The sequence below is a fragment of the Oncorhynchus mykiss genome, chromosome 16 (assembly GCF_013265735.2).
Source record: "Oncorhynchus mykiss isolate Arlee chromosome 16, USDA_OmykA_1.1, whole genome shotgun sequence".
NCBI classification, from domain to species: Eukaryota; Metazoa; Chordata; class Actinopteri; order Salmoniformes; family Salmonidae; genus Oncorhynchus; species Oncorhynchus mykiss.
Genome location: NC_048580.1, coordinates 54523327 through 54549198, shown reverse-complemented (window position 1 = coordinate 54549198; position 25872 = coordinate 54523327). Strand labels below are relative to the sequence as shown.

Sequence of the window (25872 nt, the reverse complement as noted above, 5' to 3'; positions counted from 1 at the left end):
AAAAAGGGCTTTAAAAAATACATTTGATTGACTGTATGCAACTGTAGTATTGTTACTGAGAAAACGTGTACGTCTTTGGGGACCATCTCACCAGTTGCGCTGGCTGAAGGCAGGGATATTTGTGAGGCTCTGGTCGCTGGCGGGGTAATAGTGGGCATAAGAGGGGCGCGTGTAGGGCACCGACGCACGCTTCTCATCCTCGTAGCTCTTCTTGGCGGCCTTCTTCTCCGCTTTGGTGAGTTTCATCTCCTGTCGCTCCATCAGGAGAGACTCGTGGTGAAAGGGTTGCTGGAGAGACAGACATGGAGAGTAGTTTAAGTGAAATTGCTCTCTAAGTATAATATGCCATCATGTAGGTTACAATTCTGGATAGAAGTGTTAATAAAGTAGCATTTTGATGAGTGAGAGTTCAATGTGGAAATGATGGGTTGAGACAGAGTCTGTCCATGATTCAGCGAACTAGATGTATGTATCATGTGGATCAGTATCAACTTATGATTAGACCATATGGATGTGTGTATATAGATATGTATATCTAGTTTGGTTCTAACCTTGGTGATCAGGTTTGGGTAGAGTGTATAATACAATATGGTGTGCATATAGATACAGTTGAAGTTGGAAGTTTACATCCACTTAAGTTGGAGTCATTAAAACTAGTTTATCAACCCCTCCACAAATTTCTTGTTAACAAACTATAGTTTTGGCAAGTCAGTTAGGACATCTACTTTGCATGACACAAGTGTTTTTTTCCAACAATTGTTTACAGACAGATTATTTCACTGTCTCACAATTCCAGTGGGTCAGAAGTTTACATACACTAAGTTGAATGTGCCTTTAAACAGCTTGGAAAATTCCAGAAAAATATGTCATGGCTTTAGAAGCTTCTGATAGGCTAATTGACATAATTTGAGTCAATTGGAGGTGTACCTGTGGATGTATTTCAAGGCCTACCTTCACACTCAGTGACTATTTGCTTGTCATCATGGGAAAATCAAAAGAAATAAGCCAAGACATCAGAATTTTTTTTTGTAGACCTCCACAAGTCCGGTTCATCCTTAGGAGCAATTTCCAAATGCCTGAAGGTACCACTTTCATCTGTACAAACAATAGTACGCAAGTATAAACACCATGGGACCACGCAGCCGTCCTATCGCTCAGGAAGGAGAAGCGTTATGTCTCCTAAAGATGAACGTACTTTGGTGCGAAAAGTGCAAATCAATCACAGAACAACAGCAAAGGACCTTGTGAAGATACTGGAGGAAACAGGTACAAAAGTATCTATATCCACAGTAAAACAAGTCCTATATCGACATAAACTGAGAGGCTGCTCAGCAAGGAAGAAGCCACTGCTCCAAAACAGCCATAAAAAAGCCAGACTACGATTTGCAACCGCACATGGGGACAAAGATCATACTTTTTGGAGAAATGTCCTCTGGTCTGATGAAACAAAAATAGAACTGTTTGGACATAATGACCGTCGTTATGTTTGGAGGAAAAGGGGGAGGCTTGCAAGCCGAAGAACACTATCCCAACCGTGAAGCACAGGGGCGGCAGCATCATGTTGTGGGGGTGCTTTGCTGCAGGAGGGACTGGTGCACTTCAAAATTATGCGAATATACTGAAGCAACATATCAAGACATCAGTCAGGAAGTTAAAGCTTGGTCACAAATGGGTCTTCCAAATGGACAATGATCCCAAGCATACTTCCAAAGTTGTGGCAAAATGCCTTAAGGACAACAAAGTCAAGGTATTGGAGTGGCCATCACACAGCCCTGATTTCAATCCTATAGAAAATGTGGGCAGAACTGAAAAAGCTGGTGCGAACAAAGCAGGCCTACAAACCTGACTCAGTTACACCAGCTCTGTCAAGAGGAATGGGCCAAAATTCACCCAACTTATTGTGGGAAGCTTGTGGCAGGCTACCTGTAACGTTTGACCCAAGTTAAACATTTTAAAGGCAATGCTACCAAATACTAAATGAGTGTATGTAAACTTCTGACCCACTGGGAATGTGATGAAAGAAATTAAAGCTGAAATAAATAATTCTCTACTATTATTTTGAATTTTCACATACTTAAAATAAAGTGGTGATCCTAACTGACCTAAGACTGGGAATTTTTACTAGGATTAAATGTCAGGAATGGTGAAAAAATGAGTTTAAATGTATTTGGCCAAGGTGTATGTAAACTTCCGACTTCAACTGTATATACCTTGGTGATGAGGTGAGGGTAGAGCTGGCAGGCCTGTGATGTAGTGTGTGTTTATATATGTGCATATAGATTTATTACCTTGGTGACAAGGTGAGGGTAGAGCTGGCAGGCCTGTCTGATGCCCGCCTCTATCTCTTGGTGGGGCTGTAGTTGCACCTGTGACACGTCAGGCTCCTCTTCCACGAAGTGCAGCAGAGACTCCACCTCCCTTCGCGTGAACGACAGCACCGGGTTCAGGTCATCCACCACTCGGTCTTCAGAAAGGAGGGATGGATGGAGTCAAGAAAGGGGGTAACACTATGTCTAGGGCAGGGGTGGGCAATTCCAGTCCTCGACGGCCTGATTGGTGTCACAGTTTTGCCCCAGCCCCAGCTAACACACCTGACTCCAATAATCAACTAATCATGATCTTCAGTTTAGAATGCAATTTGATTAATCAGCTGCGTTTCAAAGGGATGTAGAAAACGTCTGACACCAATCAGGCCCTTCGAGGACTGGAGTTGCCCACCTCATGTTTAGGGCCATCAACAGCTGCATGAAAAGGTCTCTGCGTGTGACATGAAACATGGCATACAGCATACCCTGGCCATGTCTATTTTATTATTCAATTCAATTCTAAGTGTGGGCCTTCCCTTTCTGTGTATACAGCATAGCTGACCGACGTGTTACATTTACATTTTAGTCATTTAGCAGACGCTCTTAAAACGTCTTAGGGATAGGGGGCAGTATTTTCACGTCGGGATGAAAAGCGGGCCAAAGTAAACTGCCTGTTACTCAGGCCCAGAAGCTAGGATATGCATATAATTGTTAGATTTGGATAGAAAATAATGTCTATGAGTATAACACAACTGATTTGGCAGGTGAACTCCAAGGACAAACCATCCAGGGATTTTTTTTATTTTTAGGTCATAATACTTCCTGTTAGTTTTCTATGGGAAGCCCTATTTAATAGAAATCGGTTGATGTTTTTCTTTTGAGAAATGAAGAACTACGGCTGTTCTTTGTGAGTGTCACTCCAGATGGATTCTACTGCGTGAACTGGAAAGCGCTTCAAGTTGTTTTTATCTGGTATTGGAAACAGTTTATCCCGTCTTAAATTGTATCGATTATTTACGTTTTAGGATACCTTAGGTTGAATTAGGAACGTTGTTTGAAATGTTTGGACCAAGTTTACAGATAACTTATTAGATACTTTGTAGTCATGTTGGGCGAGTTGGAAACAGTGTATTTCTGAATCAAACATGCCAAATAAATTGACATTTTGGGGATATAAAGAAGGACATTATCGAACAAGAGGACCATTTGTGATGTTTCTGGGACATTTTGGAGTGCCAACAGAAGAAGATCTTCAAAGGTAAGGCATTTATCATATCGTTATTTCTGACTTTTGTGTCGCCACCTGCCTGGTTGAAAATTATATTAATGTGTTTGTATGCGGGGCGCTGTCCTTAGATAATTGCATGGTCTGCTTTCGCCGTAAAGCCTTTTTGAAATATGACACTGCAGCTGGATTAACAAGAAATAATGCTTTATTTTGATGTATTACACTTATATTTTCGGTTATCTTGAATATTGATATTTCTGTAGTTTGAATTTGGCGCTCTGCAATTTCACTGGATGTTGTCAAATCGATCCCGCTAAAGGGATTGGCGCGCGAAGGGATCACTAACAGATTAAGGCGCTCTAAGTCAAACCCACAACCCTGCTGTTGCAAGCGCCATGCTCTACCAACTGAGCCTAACAATGGCAAACTATGTCAAAGTGCACTTGGAGTGCACTTAGCCTGAGAGGAGTCTGACAGATCACAGGACTGCTGCACTTCGCAGCACACACACACTGTTGTGCTAGTGAAGTGGACTGGGCCGGCTGAAGTGCCCTTAACAGGGTTGGCTTATAGTAAGAGTAGATTTAAGATATTGGTAGCAGATGACCATGTAATAGTAGACCTAGTAGACATGGCTGGAGGAAGCAGAGGTGTAGTCTGTATGAAGTCAGTATCCATTCTATTCTGTGTTTGTTTGGTTCACTGGTTACTCACCGGACATGCCCTGCTTGGAGATCTGTCGGTCGTAGATTTTCTTCTCCAAGGTGAAGTCACAGACGAGGCGGTAGATATGGCAGGGTTTCTTCTGGCCGTAGCGGTACACCCGACATACGGCCTGGGCGTCGTGACAGGGGTTCCAGGAGGCATCGAACACCACCACACGGTTAGCCCCGATCAGGTTCACCCCCAGACAACCAGCCCTGAGGATGGGAAAAAGCACACGTCACTGACCTGATGTGTATGTGCACGTGTGTGAATGAGGGTTTGTGTGTGTGTGTGTATATATAAATAGAGGACTGTGCACGTGTGTGAATGAGGGTTTGTGTGTGTACAGTGCCTTGCAAAAGTATTCGGCCCCCTTGAACTTTGCGACCTTTTGCCACATTTCAGGCTTTAAACAAAGATATAAAACTGTATTTTTTTGTGAAGAATCAACAACAAGTGGGACACAATCATGAAGTGGAACGACATTTATTGGATATTTCAAACTTTTTTAACAAATCAAAAACTGAAAAATTGGGCGTGCAAAATTATTCAGCCCCCTTAAGTTAATACTTTGTAGCGCCACCTTTTGCTGCGATTACAGCTGTAAGTCGCTTGGGGTATGTCTATCAGTTTTGCACATCGAGAGACTGACATTTTTTCCCATTCCTCCTTGCAAAACAGCTCGAGCTCAGTGAGGTTGGATGGAGAGCATTTGTGAACAGCAGTTTTCAGTTCTTTCCACAGATATCTTTAAGAAAATGGCTTTCTTCTTGCCACTCTTCCATAAAGGCCAGATTTGTGCAATATACAACTGATTGTTGTCCTATGGACAGAGTCTCCCACCTCAGCTGTAGATCTCTGCAGTTCATCCAGAGTGATCATGGGCCTCTTGGCTGCATCTCTGATCAGTCTTCTCCTTGTATGAGCTGAAAGTTTAGAGGGACGGCCAAGTCTTGGTAGATTTGCAGTGGTCTGATACTCCTTCCATTTCAATATTATCGCTTGCACAGTGCTCCTTGGGATGTTTAAAGCTTGGGAAATCTTTTTGTATCCAAATCCGGCTTTAAACTTCTTCACAACAGTATCTCGGACCTGCCTGGTGTGTTCCTTGTTCTTCATGATGCTCTCTGCGCTTTTAACGGACCTCAGACTATCACAGTGCAGGTGCATTTATACGGAGACTTGATTACACACAGGTGGATTGTATTTATCATCATTAGTCATTTAGGTCAACATTGGATCATTCAGAGATCCTCACTGAACTTCTGGAGAGAGTTTGCTGCACTGAAAGTAAAGGGGCTGAATAATTTTGCACGCCCAATTTTTCAGTTTTTGATTTGTTAAAAAAGTTTGAAATATCCAATAAATGTCGTTCCACTTCATGATTGTGTCCCACTTGTTGTTGATTCTTCACAAAAAAATACAGTTTTATATCTTTATGTTTGAAGCCTGAAATGTGGCAAAAGGTCGCAAAGTTCAAGGGGGCCGAATACTTTCGCAAGGCACTGTATGTATATATAAATAGAGGACTGTGCATGTGTGAATGATGGTTTGTGTTTGTAACTAGTGTGGTTACTAGTGTGACCATACATAAGTATGATTACAAACAAATGATAATTATTTCTACCAGTGTGTTCCTGTGAAGGTCTTTTACCTGGTGGACAGCAGAAAGATCAAGGCGGTGGTGTTGGATGGGTCGTTGAACTGGTTGATGAGCCTCTCCCTCTCTGAAGCAGATGTGCTCCCATCCAGTCCTAAAGAGACAAACCATAAAAAGGAAGTCAATCCCTTTCTCCAACACACAGGAACAACCAGTTTTTACCCAAGGGCTTCATACACAGAATGATGGTGAGATATCAATATCCCCAGCAGGTGGCGATAGTCAATGTAAGTCAACAGGAAAAGTGGCACCATGGGATTGGGGAGGCGGAATACATTTGTATAGCTTCAGTAAAAGACACCACTGGACAAATGGAGTCACAGAGACATGGTGACAGTGGTGGTTGTCATGGAAACAGGGACACTTACTGTAGTAGTTGTGGTTGCGGACCCAGTTTTGATTATAGCCCTCTCTGGCGCTGCCCGCCAGTATGGGCCTCTTGGCCAGGAACTCCTCGATGACTGACAGTGTGGACAAACTCTGACTACATGAGAAACAGTGGAGGGAGGGATACGGTGAGGAGGGGTGCTTGGAAATTACAGTGAAACTAATTTAACCATTTGAGAAGTTGGTCAGTCTGTGCTTCGGCCTTAGTCTTCGTGGAATATGTTGCGTAGCAACAGTTGTTTTAAAGGAATGGAAACGTAAGATCAAAACAGTAAAACAACTGAGGTTCTGTTTCAGTGCCTACCTGAACACCAGGATCTTGTCTCCCTTCCTCACACTCTCGTCGATCAGGTGGAACAGCAGGACCATCTTAGCAGAGTTCTCCAAGAGCCCGGGTTTATAGTCAGACATGATGTCCTTCGCCTGAGAGAGAGGGGAGATGAGGTAACAGAACAGTAGTGTAATTGTAGTGCACAGTTTAGGGTAATAACCTGTTTTTACTGAAACCTACGACAGAATCCCTTCTAAATGAGTGACCCTCAAGTTGTTTTCCAACCGTCATAAATCCATGATAACTCAACCCCCTGCCACTTAAACTGAATGGAAAAACAACAAACATGGTAGTGAAGTGTGGCTGCGTACCCATTCGTAGGTGATGACCTGGTTGGCCTTCTCCTGCAGAGCGTTGAGACTCAGCCCTCCGATGCTGTTGGGGTCCTCCGGGGTCTTGCCCTTCTGGTAGGGGGCTGGGCAGCGGGCGTGGCCGTTGGTGATGTCATCCAGGTCCAGGTCCTGCTCATTGGCCAGATTCTCCTTCTGCAGCGCCTCGTACAGCACGTCTGGGTGGTTCCAGATCTGGTAGAGGAAGACATTATTCCAACATTAGGATGACGTCTGAATGAAATGTGGACATGTAGTACACATCATGTGACATACAGTGCATTGGGAAAGTATTCAGACCACTTGAATTTTCCCACATTGTTACGTTACAGCCTTATTCTAAAATGGATGAAAGTTTTTCTCCCCCTCATCAATCTACACACTAGAAAAACTATTTCATCCATTTTAGAATAAGGCTGTAACGTAACATTTTTTTTACATGACAAAATGTGGTCTGAATACTTTCCCAATGCGCTGTACATCAAACGCCATGTACATGTCCATATTTCAATCAGACGTCATCCTAATATTGTTATAATACCACATCATTTCAAAATGAAATATTACATTTACATAAGTATTCAGACCCTTTACACAGTACTCTCTTGAAGCACCTTTTACAGAGATTACAGCCTCGAGTCTTCTTTGGTATGACGCTACAAGCATGGCACAACTGTATTTGGGGAGTTTCTCCCATTCTTCTCTGCAGATCCTCTCATGCTCTGTCAGGTTAAATGGAGAGCATCACTGCACAGCTATTTCAAGGTTTCTCCAGAGATGTTCGATCAGGTTCATGTCCGGGCTCTGGCTGGGCTACTCAAGGACATTCAGAGACTTGTCCCGAAGCCACTTCTGCGTTGTCTTGGCTGTGTGCTTAGTGTCACTGTCATTCGCCCCAGTCTGAGGTCCTGAGCGCTCTGGAGCAGGTTTTCATCAAGGCTGATTTTACTGAGGAGTGGCTTCCGTCTGGCCACTCTACCATAAAGTCCTAATTGGTGGAGTGCTGCAGAGATAGTTGTCCTTCTGGAAGGTTCTCTCATGTCCACAGAGAAACTCTGGAGCTCTGTCAGAGTGACCATTGGGTTCTTGGTCACCTCCCTGACCAAGGCGCTTCTCCCGATTGCTCAGTTTGGCCGGGCGGCCAGCTCTAGGAAGAGTCTTGGTGGTTCCAAACTTCTTCCATTTAAGAATGATGGAGGCCACTGTATTCTTGGGGACCTTCAATGCTGCAGGAATGTTCTTGGTACCCTTCCCCAGATCTGTGCCTTGACACAATCCTGTCTCTGAGCTCTATGGACAATTCCTTCAACCTCATGGCTTGTTTTTTTGCTCTGACATGCACTGGTCAACTGTAGGACCTTATATAGACAGGTTTGTGCCTTTCCAAATCATGTCCAATCAAGTGAATGTACCACAGGTGGACTCCAATCAAGTTGTAGAAACATCTCAAGGATGGTCAACGGAAACAGGATGCACCTGAGCTCAATTTCGAGTCTTATAACAAAGAGTCTTAATAGTTATGTAAATAAGGTACATTTTTTATTTGTAATAAATTTCCAAACATTTCTAAAAAACATTTTTTTCTTTGTCATTATAGGGTATTGTGTGTAGATTGATGAGGATTCTTATTTATTTAATCCATTTGAAGAATAGTGCTGTAACGTAACAAAATGTGGAAAAAGTTGAGGGATCTGAATACTTTCCGAATGTCCTTCAGACATTTATTTCACTCCTGTGTATAACAGAACAGACAGGCATGCACACCTTGCAGCACACGCAGAAGGCCCTGAGTGGGTTGAGGCTGAGCCAGCCGCTGTTGCCTGCCTCTCTGAAGCGGTTCATAAACTCTGTGTAGAGGGCCCTCTGCAGGGGCGACAGGCGCACCATGATCACATGCTCGTCCTTGGAGGGGAGCTGGTCTCTCAGCACGTTATGGCCACGCCTGGGAACAAACACAAGCACAACCAGAGCTAGACCACACATTTTTATACCATATAGATCTCTTCTACATTCATGAACAAACACAACCATTATCAGACTTAAACTAGAATATCCATTGAAATAACTTTTTAGTCCAGGAATAGACTGGGGTGGCAGGTAGGCTAGCGGTTATGGAGGTGAGCCTGTAACTGGGGGTTGCCAGTTCAAATTCCGGGTCCGAAAGGAAAAATCTGGCAGGTCAGAGGGTTGCTGGCAATCAGAGGGATGCTGTCATCAAAATCCTAGATATCTTTGCCTGCCGTTGTGTCCTTGAGCAAGGCACTAACCCCCCCACAACAACAAGTCCACAGGCGACTAGTGTGGTAGCACTGCACCTCTCCAAAAACCCTGCTTGTGTATGTATGCATGTGTGTTTAATCGGAGAGGGGAAACTTGCCTATAAAGTATAAAGAGAATACTGTAGTAGCAACAGTTCATGGGTTATAACCAGCTCTCATTCTCACCTCTGGACGAAGCCCTCCAGCAGGCTATGGAGGACATGACTTCGGTATCTCATCAACCGGACATCCTGAGGCGTACTGTCCACGCACTGCCCGTTCAGAATGGGCCTCTCAAACATGTTACTGAATTCCTGCCTGGTGCCCAGGAAATCAGGCCTGACAAAGTCCACCATGCACCAGTACTCTATCAGGTTGTTTTGGAGGGGGTATCCCGTGAGGACCACACGTCTCCGGGTACGGATGTTCTTCAGGGCCTGCGAGGTGCTGGCGTGGCAGTTCTTAATGCGGTGGCCCTCGTCACAGATCACCACGTCCGGGCCTGGGCGAGACAGGGCCTTCTCTATGTCTTCAGGAGAGTAGAGGTTAAATGAAATAAAAAAGCCATGACGGTAAGATGTGTATGTAGGACTGATCAAAACATTTACTTTACGTTCCATTGATCTAAGTGACTCATGTTATCGGAGTCACTCATGATGAAATACTAAATTGATGTCGTGACTGGAAACCCATGCACTCGTACACACATCCTGGTGCACATGACAAATGTCTAACAAAATGTTAACTAACATGGGTTCTAACAAAGGGTTAAACATTAGGATCTCTCAAAATCCAAATGTGCAGATGACCTTGGTTTGATGAAAGAAAAACTGCCATAAGCTGCTGGTTTGAAAACTCTGAAAAGCTCAGGCCATGACTGACATCAGTGTCGATTGACAGGTGTCAACCTCACTCTGAGGTGACCTTTTTGACCTACTGACCTTTGAGGAGCTCCTGCTGCAGGTTCTCTTCGTCCAGGTCAATGACCACTGGTCCTTGGAGCTTCTTGGACTTCTTTTTCCTGCCCGCCACAAAGCTCTTCTTCAGGGACAACAGGCGGTACATCTCATACCCCATCAGGAGCACGCCGCCATCCAGCGACCAGTCAGAGATCACCTTCGCTCTGCTGGCCGTGGTTCTGAAAGAGAGCAGAGAGAGAGAGAGAGAAAAAGAGATGAGAAAAGAGAGCAAAGAAAAATAAAGAAAGATAGCACATCAGGGACAATGTTCCACACATAATAGCACAGGCATTTAGAGACTTATTTATTTTTATTTAACTAGGCAAGTCAGTTAAGAACAAATTCTTCTTTACAATGACGGCCTAGGAACAGTGGGTTAACTGCATGGTTCAGGGGCAGAATGACATTTTTACCTTGTCAGCTCAGGGATTCGATCTAGCAGCCTTTCGGTTACTGCCTCAACGCTCTAACCACTAGGCTACCTGCCGCCCCAGTGTATATACATTACACACCTGGGCGATAGAGGAGTCATGTTTGTATATGCATTTATTTTTAGAGACAGATCCCTGGCAGTTGTGTCATATAAGCAGAGCTTCTAGTCACTCACAAACACAAACCATGATCATGGCTAAAAGGCTTCAGCTTTGAAATTGGAGGTAGTGGGATATCCCTGTTCCCAGAGAGGACGGGAAACTTACTTGTGCTCGTCATTCAGGATGTGGACCTTGAAGATGCGCGGGGAGAAGTGTGCGGGATTGATGTCTGCGGGTAATGCCTCAGAGGAAGGGACCCAGAGGTTAAACTCAGCCAGCCAGTTCTGTAACGTGTTGACCTGTAGCAAGAAGGGTAGAGAGTGAGCGAGAGAAAGGGGTAGTGAGAGAGGGGTAGAGAGAGAGAAAAAGGTTCAGAGGTAGAGCGAGAAGAAGAGAAAACACAGAGAACGCGAGAGAGAGCAAGGTAGAGAGAGAGCGCGCGCGGCAGAGAGAGAGAGCGCGCGGTAGAGAGAGAGAGAGAGCGGTAGGGAGAGAGAGAGAGAGCGGTAGGGAGAGAGAGAGAGAGCGGTAGGGAGAGAGAGAGAGAGAGCGGTAGGGAGAGAGAGAGAGAGAGCGGTAGGGAGAGAGAGAGAGAGCGGTAGGGAGAGAGAGAGAGAGAGCGGTAGGGAGAGAGAGTGCGAGAGCGGTAGGGCGAGAGCGGTAGGGCGAGAGAGAGAGCGGTAGGGAGAGAGAGAGAGCGGTAGGGAGAGAGAGAGAGCGGTAGGGAGAGAGAGAGAGCGGTAGGGAGAGAGAGAGCGCGGTAGGGAGAGAGAGAGAGCGGTAGGGAGAGAGAGAGAGAGCGCGGTAGGGAGAGAGAGAGCGCGGTAGGGAGAGAGAGAGAGAGCGGTAGGGAGAGAGAGAGAGAGCGGTAGGGAGAGAGAGAGTGCGGTAGGGAGAGAGAGAGAGTGCGTTAGGGAGAGAGAGAGTGCGGTAGGGAGAGAGAGAGTGCGGTAGGGAGAGAGAGAGCGCGGTAGGGAGAGAGAGAGAGAGAGCGCGGTAGGGAGAGAGAGAGAGAGAGCGCGGTAGGGAGAGAGAGAGAGAGAGAGCGCGGTAGGGAGAGAGAGAGAGCGCGGTAGGGAGAGAGAGAGAGAGCGCGGTAGGGAGAGAGAGAGAGAGCGCGGTAGGGAGAGAGAGAGAGAGCGCGGTAGGGAGAGAGAGAGAGAGCGCGGTAGGGAGAGAGAGAGAGAGCGCGGTAGGGAGAGAGAGAGAGCGCGGTAGGGAGAGAGAGAGAGCGCGGTAGGGAGAGAGAGAGAGCGCGGTAGGGAGAGAGAGAGAGCGCGGTAGGGAGAGAGAGCGGTAGGGAGAGAGAGAAAGAGCGGTAGGGAGAGAGAGAAAGAGCGGTAGGGAGAGAGAGAAAGAGCGGTAGGGAGAGAGAGAGAGCGGTAGGGAGAGAGAGAGAGCGGTAGGGAGAGAGAGAGCGCGGTAGAGAGAGAGAGAGCGCGGTAGAGAGAGAGCGGTAGGGAGAGAGAGAAAGAGCGGTAGGGAGAGAGAGAGAGAGCGGTAGGGAGAGAGAGAGAGAGCGGTAGGGAGAGAGAGAGAGAGCGGTAGGGAGAGAGAGAGAGAGCGGTAGGGAGAGAGAGAGAGAGCGGTAGGGAGAGAGAGAGAGAGCGGTAGAGAGAGAGAGAGAGCGGTAGGGAGAGAGAGAGAGCGGTAGGGAGAGAGAGAGAGAGCGGTAGGGAGAGAGAGAGAGAGCGGTAGGGAGAGAGAGAGAGAGCGGTAGGGAGAGAGAGAGAGAGCGGTAGGGAGAGAGAGAGAGAGCGGTAGGGAGAGAGAGAGAGCGGTAGGGAGAGAGAGAGAGAGCGGTAGGGAGAGAGAGAGAGAGCGGTAGGTAGAGAGAGAGAGAGCGCGGTAGAGAGAGAGCGGTGGAGAGAGAGCGGTAGGGAGAGAGAGAAAGAGCGGTAGGGAGAGAGAGAAAGAGCGGTAGGGAGAGAGAGAGAGAGCGGTAGGGAGAGAGAGAGAGCGGTAGGGAGAGAGAGAGAGCGGTAGGGAGAGAGAGAGCGCGGTAGAGAGAGAGAGAGCGCGGTAGAGAGAGAGCGGTAGGGAGAGAGAGAAAGAGCGGTAGGGAGAGAGAGAGAGCGGTAGGGAGAGAGAGAGAGAGCGGTAGGGAGAGAGAGAGAGAGCGGTAGGGAGAGAGAGAGAGAGCGGTAGAGAGAGAGAGAGAGCGGTAGGGAGAGAGAGAGAGCGGTAGGGAGAGAGAGAGAGAGCGGTAGGGAGAGAGAGAGAGAGCGGTAGGGAGAGAGAGAGAGAGCGGTAGGGAGAGAGAGAGAGAGCGGTAGGGAGAGAGAGAGAGCGGTAGGGAGAGAGAGAGAGAGCGGTAGGGAGAGAGAGAGAGAGCGGTAGGTAGAGAGAGAGAGAGCGCGGTAGAGAGAGAGCGGTAGAGAGAGAAAGAGCGGTAGGGAGAGAGAGAGAGAGCGGTAGAGAGAGAGCGGTAGAGAGAGAAAGTAAATTACCTCAGTCAAGAGATTACAAAACAGATTCACACATCCCCATTGCATTATGTCCAGTATGTATAAACAGAATAGAGCATGTAAAGAGAGAAAAGAGTACACAGCCACTTACAGGAACGATGGCGAGCACGGTGTGGGCCTGCGTGTGTTTAAGCAGGATGTCTATAAAAGAGATGACCTGCAATGTCTTGCCCAGGCCCATGCTGTGGGCAAGGATACAGCCGAAGCCACTGCTGCGCTTAGACCTCTCCAGAGACTCCACCAGGTTATCATACAGGAACCGGACCCCACCGATCTGATGGGATAGGGGGAGAAAAGAAAGGAGGAAGAGAGGGAGGGACAGAAGTAGTGCGATCATTAGCAGATTGATAAGTCTGTTAATTGTTATATTTGTTTGACTGCATTGTATACCATGTCTGTGTCCGTGGGCTCTGTGGGGTGTGGCAGAGGCAGAAAATCTTAATTGAAAGTGTTTTTTAGGGTTAATATGGATCTGGGAAATTAGCCCTATAACTGTTAGACTCCCTATGCTAACAAGAGAATCCATGGCCCTATTGAGTCAGTGGTACCATGGTTGGTAGATTGATTATGTATGAAGAGAAAACTGTTTGATAGGCTTGATATTAGGGTTGGGCGGTATCCCGACTTGCATATCGTCATACCGTCCTTCTCTCACCCTGGGAATTACAGTATTACCAGCTTAGTACACAAGAGGGTGCCAAAAAACACAAAAAAAGCCCATTGGGAGTCTATTACCAGGATGGTAATAAAATTAGCTAATTTAACAGTAATTGCAAATTTCCATGGAGGCTGGTAGCCTAATATGCTAATGAGCACAAACGTAAATTAACAAATTGCAAAGACAGGCAATCCAGCTCATAAAGTTATGCATATTTAGGTCAGAGCTATAGGTAGAATTTTACTCAAAATCAAATCAAATTTTATTGGTCACATACACATGGTTAGTAGATGTTAATGCAAGTGTAGCGAGATGCTTGTGCTTCTAGTTCCAAAGGTGCAGTAATATCTAACAAGTAATATCTAACAATTCCCAGCAACTACCAACTACACACAAATCTAACAAGTAATCTAACAATTCCCCACCAACTATGCACAAATCTAACAAGCAATCTAACAATTCCCACCAACTACCTAATACACACAAATCTAACAAGTAATCTAACAATTCCCCACCAACTACACACAAATCTAACAAGCAATCTAACAATTCCCCACCAACTACCTAATACACACAAATCTAACAAGTAATCTAACAATTCCTCACCAACTACATAATACACATAAATCTAACAATTCCTCACCAACTACCTACTACACACAAATCTAAAAGGGGTGAATGAAAATATGTACATATACAGTGCCTTGCGAAAGTATTCGGCCCCCTTGAACTTTGCGACCTTTTGCCACATTTCAGGCTTCAAACATAAAGATATAAAACTGTATTTTTTTGTGAAGAATCAACAACAAGTGGGACACAATCATGAAGTGGAACGACATTTATTGGATATTTCAAACTTTAACAAATCAAAAACTGAAAAATTGGGCGTGCAAAATTATTCAGCCCCCTTAAGTTAATACTTTGTAGCGCCACCTTTTGCTGCGATTACAGCTGTAAGTCGCTTGGGGTATGTCTCTATCAATTTTGCACATCGAGAGACTGACATTTTTTCCCATTCCTCCTTGCAAAACAGCTCGAGCTCAGTGAGGTTGGATGGAGAGCATTTGTGAACAGCATTTTTCAGTTCTTTCCACAGATTCTCGATTGGATTCAGGTCTGGACTTTGACTTGGCCATTCTAACACCTGGATATGTTTATTTTTGAACCATTCCATTGTAGATTTTGCTTTATGTTTTGGATCATTGTCTTGTTGGAAGACAAATCTCTGTCCCAGTCTCGGGTCTTTTGCAGACTCCATCAGGTTTTCTTCCAGAATGGTCCTGTATTTGGCTCCATCCATCTTCCCATCAATTTTAACCATCTTCCCTGTCCCTGCTGAAGAAAAGCAGGCCCAAACCATGATGCTGCCACCACCATGTTTGACAGTGGGGATGGTGTTTTCATGGTGATGAGCTGTGTTGCTTTTACGCCAAACATAACGTTTTGTATTGTTGCCAAAAAGTTCAATTTTGGTTTCATCTGACCAGAGCACCTTCTTCCACGTTTGGTGTGTCTCCCAGGTGGCTTGTGGCAAACTTTAAACGACACTTTTTATGGATATCTTTAAGAAATGGCTTTCTTCTTGCCACTCTTCCATAAAGGCCAGATTTGTGCAATATACGACTGATTGTTGTCCTATGGACAGAGTCTCCCACCTCAGCTGTAGATCTCTGCAGTTCATCCAGAGTGATCATGGGCCTCTTGGCTGCATCTCTGATCAGTCTTCTCCTTGTATGAGCTGAAAGTTTAGAGGGACGGCCAGGTCTTGGTAGATTTGCAGTGGTCTGATACTCCTTCCATTTCAATATTATCGCTTGCACAGTGCTCCTTGGCATGTTTAAAGCTTGGGAAATCTTTTTGTATCCAAATCCGGCTTTAAACTTCTTCACAACAGTATCTCGGACCTGCCTGGTGTGTTCCTTGTTCTTCATGATGCTCTCTGCGCTTTTAACAGACCTCTAAGAGTATCACAGTGCAGGTGCATTTATACGGAGACTTGATTACACACAGGTGGGATTGTATTTATCATCATTAGTCATTTAGGTCAACATTGGATCATTCAGAGATCCTCACTGAACTTCTGGAGAGAGTTTGCTGCACTGAAAGTAAAGGGGCTGAATAATTTTGCACGCCCAATTTTTCAGTTTTTGATTTGTTAAAAAAGTTTGAAATATCCAATAAATGTCGTTCCACTTCATGATTGTGTCCCACTTGTTGTTGATTCTTCACAAAAAAATACAGTTTTATATCTTTATGTTTGAAGCCTGAAATGTGGCAAAAGGTCGCAAAGTTCAAGGGGGCCGAATACTTTCGCAAGGCACTGTAAATATATGGATGAGCGATGGCCGAGCGGCATAGGCAAGGTGCAGTAGATGGTATAAAATACAGTATATACATGTGATATGAGTAATATAAGATATGTAAATATTATTAAAGTGGCATTATTTAAAGTGACTAGTGATCCATTTATTAAAGTGTCCAGTGATTGGGTCTCAATGTAGGCAGCAGCCTCTGATGGCCTTGAGATTGAAAAACAGCAGTCGTTGGTAGCGAGCAGAGACGGTGACACTGTATTATCCTCAAAGCAGGCTAAGGTGTTTAATTTGTCTGGAAGCATGACATCGGTGTCCGTGACGTGGCTGTTTTATTTTTGTCCGTGATATCCTGTAGACCCTGCCACATACGACTCCACCTAGTCCTTGTACAGGCATTTCGCTTGTTTGATTGCCTTGCGGAGGGAAAAACTACACTGTTTATATTCAGCCATATCTCCAGACCTCTTTCCATGGTTAAATGCGGTGGATCACGAATGCAGCCACCCATCCACGGTTTCTGGTTAGGGTAGGTTTTAAAATGGTCACAGTGGGTACGACGTCTCCAATGCACTTATTTATAAACACACTCACCGACTCAGCGTATAGGTCAATATTGTCCTCTCAGGCTGACCGGAACATATTCCAGTCCTCGTGATCAAAACAATCTTGGCGCGTGGCTTCCTATTGGTCAGACCAGCGTTGAATGGTTCTCGTCACTGGTACATCCTGTTTGAGTTTCTGTCTATAAGCCGGGACAAGCAAGATAGCGCCGTGGTCGGATTTGCCAAAGGATGGGCGGGGGAAGGCTTTGTTTGCATCACGGAAGTTAGAGTAGCAGTGGTCAAGAGTATTAGCCCTTTGTGTTGTGGTATCAATATGCTGATAAAAATGGATGACTTTTACTTGAGTCATTATTTATGAAGGTATCTTACTTTTACTCAAGTATGAAATTAGGTACTTTTTCCACCACTGCATTGTGCAAATGAACACATTTTTGACGCATGCAGTACTGGCTCTCCAGCAGCACATCTACATTTTTAAACACTTTTTCCCCCCTTTTTCTCCACAATTTTGTGATATGCAATTGGTAGTTATAGTCTTATCGCATCGCTGTAACTCCCGTAAGGACTCGGGAGAGGCGAAGGTCGAGAGCCATGCGTCCTCTGAAACACGACTCTGCCAAGCCACACAGCTTCTTGACATACTGCTCGCTTAACCCGGAAGCCAGCCTCACCAATGTGTTGGAGGAAACACCGTACAACTGGCGACCGTGTCAGCGTGCATGCGCCTGGCCCGCCACAGGAGCCGCTAGAGCGTGATGGGACAAGGACATCCTGGCCGGCCAAACCCTCCCTTAACGGCTGTGTTGCGGCCGGCTGCAACACAGCCTGGGATCGAACCCAGATCTGTAGTGATGCCTGAAGCACTGCAATGCCTTAAACCGCTGAGCAACTTGGGAGGCTCCAGCAGCATGTCTACAAGCTGTGTGGAGTCAGACGTCGATAAGGCAACAGGCCTGCCTGATCTGCTTGAAGAAGAGGAGGGAGGAGCAGACAGCTGAGAACGGAAAGGATAAAAAACACAAGGAAATCAAGATGGCAGTGGCAGCTGTGCAAACATCCAAAGGGCTTTGACTTCTCAAACATGGCAGAAAGCTAACACAATATGATGCCTGTCACCTTATTCATTTAGCCACTTACTTAGATAGCAAGTTAAACTTAGAGGTCGTGTTAACGCAGAATTCTGTGTTTGTCACAAAGGGAAAAAATAAATATCTTGCTGCATTTGGAAACGCAGATCTAAAATGGTTCTCATTGTACTTTCTGCTCGACATCAGACTAACTTTGTGCTTCAGTTGCACTTCTAAACTGGGATGAGAATTCATGAACAGGCATTCTATCAGCAGACAACGCTCTGACTGATGTGGAGCTGCTTTTCTCTGTGTAGCCAGAAACTTTTCGCCAGTAAAATAAGTGAAATAAGAACGCAATCTGCTTCATCCCCCAACTCATTCCACAAATTGACTGCAGGTATTTCCAAATACCCTGGTATATGGTATATACCGCCCAGGCCTACTTGATATTCTACTGAGGGAATCCATACCTGGTGAGGTTTGACGGCACGGGCCAGTTGAGGGGAGAGGAACAGGTCTACCTCCTCAGCAGGGTGGTTCAGGTTGACCAAGACACGCCCCAGGGCGTCCGGTTGGTTCACAGCATCGTTGACGTGGGCGCCGCTGGCCTCCTCCGACCGCTCCTCCTCCTCATTGGTGGACTCGCTGCTGATCTGTAGGGCGTCGTCCTCGCCTGAGCTTAGCTCGATCACGTCTATGGTTGAGAAAGGAAAATGAAAAGGGGGGGGTCAAGGTGTTTTTGTTAGACGAGCATTGTAGATGGTAAAGGAGAAGCATATAATATATCTACAGTACCAGGTCAAAAGTTTGGATACCTTCTCATTCAAGGGTTTTTCTTTATTTTTACTGTTAATATATACTAGTGAAGACATCAAAACTAAGAAATAGCGCATATGGAATCCTGTAGTAACCAACAAAAATGTTAAACAAATCTAAATATATCAGTCCTTTGGTCTGATGAGTCCAGATTTTAGATTTTTTGTTCCAACCACCATGTCTTTGTGCGATCTCCGCATGTGTGGTTCCACTGTGAAGCATGGAGGAGGAGGTGTGATGGTGTTGGGGTGCTTGCTGGTGACACTGTCAGTGATTTACTTAGAATTCAAGGCACACGTAGCCAGCATGGCTACCGCAGTGATACGCCATCCAATCTGGTTTGCGCTTAATGGGACTATAATTTGTTTTTCAACAGGACAATGACCCAACACACCTCCAGGCTGTGTAAGGGCTATTTGACTAAGAAGGAGAGTGATGGAGTGCTGCATCAGATGACCTGGCCTCCATAATCACCCGACCTCAACCCAATTGAGATGGTTTGGGATGAGTTGGACCGCAGAGTGAAGGAAAAGCGGCCAACAAGTGCTCAGCATATGTGGAACTCTTTCAATACGGTTGGAAAAGCATTTCAGGTGAAGCTGGTTGAGAGAATGCCAAGAGTGTGCAAAGCTGTCATCAAGGGTGGCTACTTTGAAGAATCTTAAATATAAAATATGTTTTGATTTGTATAACAATTTTTTGGTTACTCCCTGATTCCATATGTATTATTTAATTGTTGATGTTTTCCCTATTATTCTACAACGTAGAAAATAGTAAAAAATAAAAACCCTTGAATGAGTAGGTGTGTCCAAACTTTTGACTGGTACTGTACATAATACCCATGTGTTTCAATTGCAATGTGTGGCTGCCTTTTTAATCAAAACAATTTTCTACCATTATGTTACACAATATTGTCTAAACAAATAAAATATCAAACATTTCATTAGTTTCAATAATAAGTGTTTCAATAACACTATTTATCTCCAAAAGAAGACATCTGTTTTCACAAATTCTATGAAATGACACATTTTTCTGGCATCATGTTTGACAGGCAAACAAATCTTCAAAAAAGTTCTTCCCTGGCCTGGTTTCAAATAACAATGTAAAAAAATATATAGAAACATCTAAACGGGTCTCCACGTCATCTATATTAAGTGATAAGTTCCACAAACTTGTGCCATTTTTTGAACTACAGATGTGGCCTAGAAGAGGGGAGGAGAAGACGATAGAGAGCAGGTTTATGTAAGTCTAGTGAATGGGTGCTTATACAAGCTGGATTATAGTGGTGGGAGATGGGCTTACATAACCCAGGGCAGAAATGTTACCGCGCTGCCTGTGTGGAAGCTGCCTGAGGCTGGAAGCTGCCTGAGGCTGGCATTAACCAGACGTTTTCTCCATGCCTACCCTCTCATCCAGGACTCAAAATACAGGGTGGGTTGGAAGGGGGTTCAACTGGGAATGGATCTATGCCCACAAACAGACAGGTGTATGTATGTGTGTGTGTGTGTGTGTGTGTGTGAGTGAGTGAGTGTCATGACCAGTGGAGGAAAAGCACATGATGTACTCACCAGAACTTAGTTCTATACTGTAGCGACTCTCCTGCTCTAGCTTATCTGATCTAGCTCAGACAACTGCTCAGAGCCAGTCGGGTACAGCACACCCCAGTCACTTCGTACCCCATGCTGTAATTTTGATAACATTACATGACGTACTTTCATAAAGTACACTGCAGCGAGACCATTTCCCTTAATTTACCTACAGTAAGCATCTAACCCACATTTGATCCCATTTAAAACACCTGAAGAACAGAGAAATGGGTCATTACGTCACCAAGAATATAAAGCATGGCAGTCTTGCAGTTCTAAATCAATCAGTGGTTCAGAAACCATGTTTGGTGTGGGACACTTGAGTTCAATTTACATATTTTTATGCTATAGCGAATGGAGGACGCTGTGGTTTATTTTCATGCCAGCCAGGTAGGCTATACTCCTGTTGTAAATTTAAGGAATGTGATTAATATTAGGAAAGTTGAGAGAATAAATAGTCGGCCTAGCCTATAGAAAGCTGATGGGATCCTCCTCTATATGCATAGCCTATACAAATGTTGTGCAACATGAGCTCATGGGCTCTCATTAAGTGTTTAATTAGATATTCGATTACATTTGCATTTGATGTCAGAGTGATAGAGTGCTGAGTACCAGGCAGTTAGCAACTTCGCTAGGCTACTAATGACCAGCAGCAGCAGAGCTTGGAGAAGCCTAATTACCATGACTAAGCAGTCATGTGGAATTTGACTGTCATTATGACTCGTGACCGCTGGTGTGACGGTAATACGGTTACCGCAACAGCCCTAGTCTCAGTTAACATGTGTAATATAATGTATAATATGTGTGACAGACCCTGGGGCTTCTCTAGCTTGATGAGGGACACCAAACAGTGTCTCATAGTGACTGGGGACTCACCTTCTTTGGGGGCGTGTGATTCTGGGACCAGAGCTTTGGAGTCGTCTTCTCTGACTGTAGTGCTGCTGTTACTGGTGTCCAGGCAGATCACACGATCCTTTTTGGCCACGCTAGCAGACACACTCTGAGACAGATGTCCTGGAGGGTACAGAGGGAGAGATGCAGTAGTTAATCACCTGAGTGTGTTAAGTATCAACCAGTGAATTACTATAATGATACACAGTATCAATCAAAAAGTTTGGACACCTACTCATTCAAGGGTTTTTCTTTATTTTTTACTATTTTCTACATTGTACAATAATAGTGAAAACATGAAAACTATGAAACACATATGGAATCATGTAGTAACCAAAAAAAGTGTTTTAAACAAATCAAAACATATTTTAGATTCTTCAATTCTTCACCCTTGATGACAGCTTTACACACTCTTGGCATTCTCTCAACCAGCTTTTCCCGGAAGGCTTTTTTGTCTTGAAAGAGTTGCTGAGCACTTGTTGGCTGCTTTTACTTCACTCTGCGGTCCAACTCATCCCAAACCATGTCAATTTGGTTGAGGTTGGGTGATTGTGGAGGCCAGGTCATCTGATGCAGCACTTCATCACTGTCCTTATTGGTCAAATAGCCCTTACACAGCCTGGAGGTGTGTTGGGTCATTGTCCTGTTGAAAAACAAATGATAGTCCTACTAAGCGCAAACCAGATGGGATGGCGTATCGCTGCAGAATGCTGTGGCAGCCATGCTGGTTAAGAGTGCCTTGAATTCTAAATAAATCACTGACAGTGGTCACCAGCAAAGCACCCCCCACACCATAACATTTGGACTCATCAGAAAAATGACAGATGTCCATTGCTCGTGTTTCTTGGCCCAAGCAAGTCTCTTCTCTCTGGTGTTTTTTAGTAGTGGTTTCTTTGCAGCAATTCGACTATGAAGGCCTGATTGAAGCAGTCTCCTCTGAACAGTTGATGTTGAGATGTGTCTGTTACTTCAACTCTGTGAAGCATTTATTTGGTCTATAATTTCCAAGGCTGGTAACTCTAATGAACTTATCCTCTGCAGCAGAGGTAACTCTGGGTCGTCCTTTCCTGTGGCAGTCCTCATGAGAGCCAGTTTCATCATAGCACTTGGTTTTGCGACTGCACTTGAAGTAACTTTCAAAATTCTTGAAATTGTCTGGATTGACTGACCTTCATGTCTTAAAGTAATAATAGACTGTCGTTTCTCTTTACTCATTTCAGCTGTTCATGCCATAATATGGACTTGGTCGTTTACCAAATAGGGCTATCATCTGTATACCACCCCTATCTTGTCACAACACAACTGATTGGCTTAAACGCATTAACCTCTTGAAACTAGGGGGCACTATTTTTTTATTTTTGGAAAAATAACATTCCCAAAGTAAACTGCCTATTTCTCAGGACCAGATGCTAGAATATGCATATAATTGACAGCTTAGGCTTCCTGCTGCTAGCTGGACATAATGCTATTCTAGACTATCGATAAACTTACACAAACGCATGTCTTGCTTTGGCTGTAAAGCATCATTTCAAAATCTGAGACGACAGGGTGATTAACAAAAGGCTAAACTGTGTTTCGATATATTTCATTTGTGATTTCATGAATATGAACATTTTCTAGTAATATTTTTTGACCGTTGCGCTATGCTAATTAGTGTAGTTGATGACAATTCTCCCGGATCGGGGATGGGTAGTTCCAAGATTAATGAAAGAAATTAAACAAATGAACGTTTAACAAGGCACACCTGTTAATTGAAATGCATTCCAGGTGACTACCTCACCTCAATAAAGCTAGTTGAGAGAATGCCAAGAGTGTGCAAAGCGGTTATCAAGGCAAAGGGTGGCTACTTTTAAGAATCTCAAAAACAAAATATATTTTTTTTGGTTACTACATGATTCCATGTGTGTTATTTCATAGTTTATTTCTTCACTATTATTCTACAATGTAGGAAATAGTTAAAATAAAGATAAGCCCTGGAATGCCCTTAATAACTTTTATTAACCCATCCACCAACCCACTCTTCAGAGGACACATCTTTGCTTTTACAGCTTTTCTGCTACATATACATTTTACATTGTACTTTTATACACAGCAATCACATTACAATACATTATTGAACATAAGGTCTTTACTCCCACCCCTCAGCCACTCTCAGCCCATCCCACCTATCACCATAGACCACCCTTGTTTGGTTTCCATGTGCCATATATATTTTCAATTGTACTGTGATGTTTAACATATATTTTGAAACTTTCTAATCATGTAGTATCCACAGATTGTGAGCTATAGGTAAACACCTTTCCTACGAGTATTATTATACTATATATTGACTGACTATGGCTTTCCAAATTGCCGAACACTGCTATTTGTAAGGTTCATTTTAGGTGAATGTTGTGACCAGAACATGTGACCAGAAACAAGCTATATGTGGGCAATATCAGAACAAATGATGTAGTGATTCTGTCTCGTCGCAGAATAATCTACAGAGCTGAGATTGTTGTATGCCCCATATACAGGTGAAGTCAGAAGTTTACATACACTTTAGCCAACTACATTTAAACTCAGTTCACACAATTCCTGACATTTAATCCTAGTAAAAATTCCCTGTCTTAGGTCAGCTAGGATCACAACTTTATTTAAAAAATGTGCAATGTCAGAAAAATAGAATGATTTCTTTCAGCTTTTATTTCTTTCATCACATTCCCAGTGGGTCAGAAGTTACCAAATACTAATTGAGTGTATGTTAGCATTGCCTTTAACTTGAATCAAAGTTAAACAGTAGCCTTCCACAAGCTTCCCACAATAAGTTGGGTGAATTTTGGCCCATTTCTCCTGACAGAGCTAGTGTAACTGAGTCAGGTTTGTAGGCCTCCTTGCTCGCACACATTTTCAGTTCTGCCTACAAATTTTCTATAGGATTGAGGTCAGGGATTTGTGATGGCCACTAATACCTTGACTTTGTTGTCCTTAAGCCATTTTGCCACAACTTTGGAAGTATGCTTGGTGTCATTGTCCATTTGGAAGACTCATTTGCACCAAAGTACGTTCATCTCTAGGAGACAGAACGTGTATCCTTCCTGAGCGGTATGACGGCTGCGTGGTCCCATGGTGTTTATACTTGCATACTATTGTTTGTACAGATGAACGTGGTACCTTCAAGTGTTTGGAAATTGCTCCCAAGGATCAACCAGATGTGTGGAGGTCTACAATTTTTTTCTGAGGTCCTGGCTGATTTCTTTTCATTTTCCCATGATATCAGGCAAAGAGGCACTGAGTTTGAAGGTAGGCCTTGAAATACATCTACAGGAACACCTCCAATTGACTCAAATAATGTCAATTAGCCTATCAGAAGCTTCTAAAGCCATGACATAATTTTCTGGAATTTTCTAAGCTGTTTATTAAAGGCACAGTCAACTTAGTGTATGTAAACATCTGACCCACTGGAATTGTGATACAGTGAATTATAAGTGAAACAATCTGTCTGTAAACAATTGTTGGAAAAATTACTTGTGTCATGCACAAAGTAGATGTCCTAACCGACTTGCCAAAACTATAGTTTGTTATCAAGAAATTTGTGGAGTGGTTGAAAAACTAGTTTTAATGACTCCAACCTAAGTGGATGTAAACTTCAACTGTACATAGCATTCTGTTGGTGGCAGGAATTTTAATGGAAAAACTTGTTGAATCAAGTGTTTTTTGTATCAGTTTATAAACCATGTGCTAGGGAATCGGTACATCGAAAATCTCTTCCCATTTATTTCACAACCTGTATGGTGCAGCTTTCAACATTATTGTCCTCAAATTAAACTGGTATATTTTTCTATTTATTCCAATTATTGTCAGACAATTTGTCTCTTCAATATAATGGCAGACAAACAAGTTCCCTACCTTCTCCCTTTTCCACTTGCCTCCTCCATTATTGTGGTAATACTGCAATCAGTTGGTTATGAGTTGGGATTGAGCAGACATTCCCATATATTTTCAATAGCTGCATATGTGACATAACTCCACCGTTTCTATTCATAATATCATAAATAAATAAATAAAATACAATTTTTAAAACATTTTATCCATAAATAATGCTTTTTTAAAAAATTAATCAGTATATATTTTCTGGATGATAAAACTGAAATTGTAACCAGCTTTGTAAGGGCAATACTTTAATGAACATTTTATTTTCAATTAGTCGGGAATGAGAAGTTGTAATCTGTATGAAGGCAAAAAGGCCATTTATTAAGAAAGGATGAGCCTTTCTTAATAATCTTCTGGAAAACCATTTTGGGTTTTAGTATAACTTATGTATGAGTGAAGCTTTAAGTGAGAGGTTTAAAACCTTTAATATTTAATCATTTTAGCCCCCAAAAAACTCACATTCATTATATAAATAGGCACGTATAATTTTGTCTGGCTTAGCATTCCAAATAAAATGAAATATGTTTTTCTTATATGTATTAAAAAACAAGTCGTCTGGAGTATGCAGCAACATTAGTAAGTAAACTGATTAACTATTTTATCCTATCACAACAATCCTAAACAAGGATTCCAATAATGCTAATTATGTCACCCAGTAATGACTGAAATAAAATGAAACCGGCAGTGTGATTTTCCTCATTGTTCGGTGGTTCAGAAGGTTCCTTGGCAGCAGGGGGAGGAGTCTCACCGTGGTCTGCACCACATGCAGATGGCCCGTCTCCGGGATGAGATCAACGAGAAGCAGAGGATCATCGATGACCTCACTGAGTCATAAATAGACAGGTATTAACTATCGATGGTTGCAGAATCTTATCTATTTTTGCTAACTTTCTATTG

The 25872-nt window shown here is 43.7% G+C and overlaps 1 protein-coding gene across 5 annotated transcripts in view; it reads right to left on the bottom strand.

The window, feature by feature from the left end:
* Positions 1-25872, bottom strand: part of LOC110492307 (helicase ARIP4) — an 80674-nt gene that overhangs the window by 4274 nt on the left and 50528 nt on the right. For all 5 annotated transcript variants that reach the window (XM_021566521.2, XM_036947309.1, XM_036947310.1 and 2 more), the window contains 14 exons: positions 21049-21186; positions 18241-18464; positions 13256-13438; positions 10862-10995; positions 10146-10342; positions 9391-9733; positions 8711-8888; positions 6929-7141; positions 6591-6709; positions 6268-6383; positions 5894-5993; positions 4249-4454; positions 2289-2464; positions 92-288 (listed from right to left, as the gene is read on the bottom strand). In XM_021566521.2, the coding sequence (XP_021422196.2) occupies positions 92-288; positions 2289-2464; positions 4249-4454; positions 5894-5993; positions 6268-6383; positions 6591-6709; positions 6929-7141; positions 8711-8888; positions 9391-9733; positions 10146-10342; positions 10862-10995; positions 13256-13438; positions 18241-18464; positions 21049-21186 (2524 nt within the window). The remainder of the gene's footprint in view (positions 1-91; positions 289-2288; positions 2465-4248; positions 4455-5893; positions 5994-6267; positions 6384-6590; positions 6710-6928; positions 7142-8710; positions 8889-9390; positions 9734-10145; positions 10343-10861; positions 10996-13255; positions 13439-18240; positions 18465-21048; positions 21187-25872) is intronic.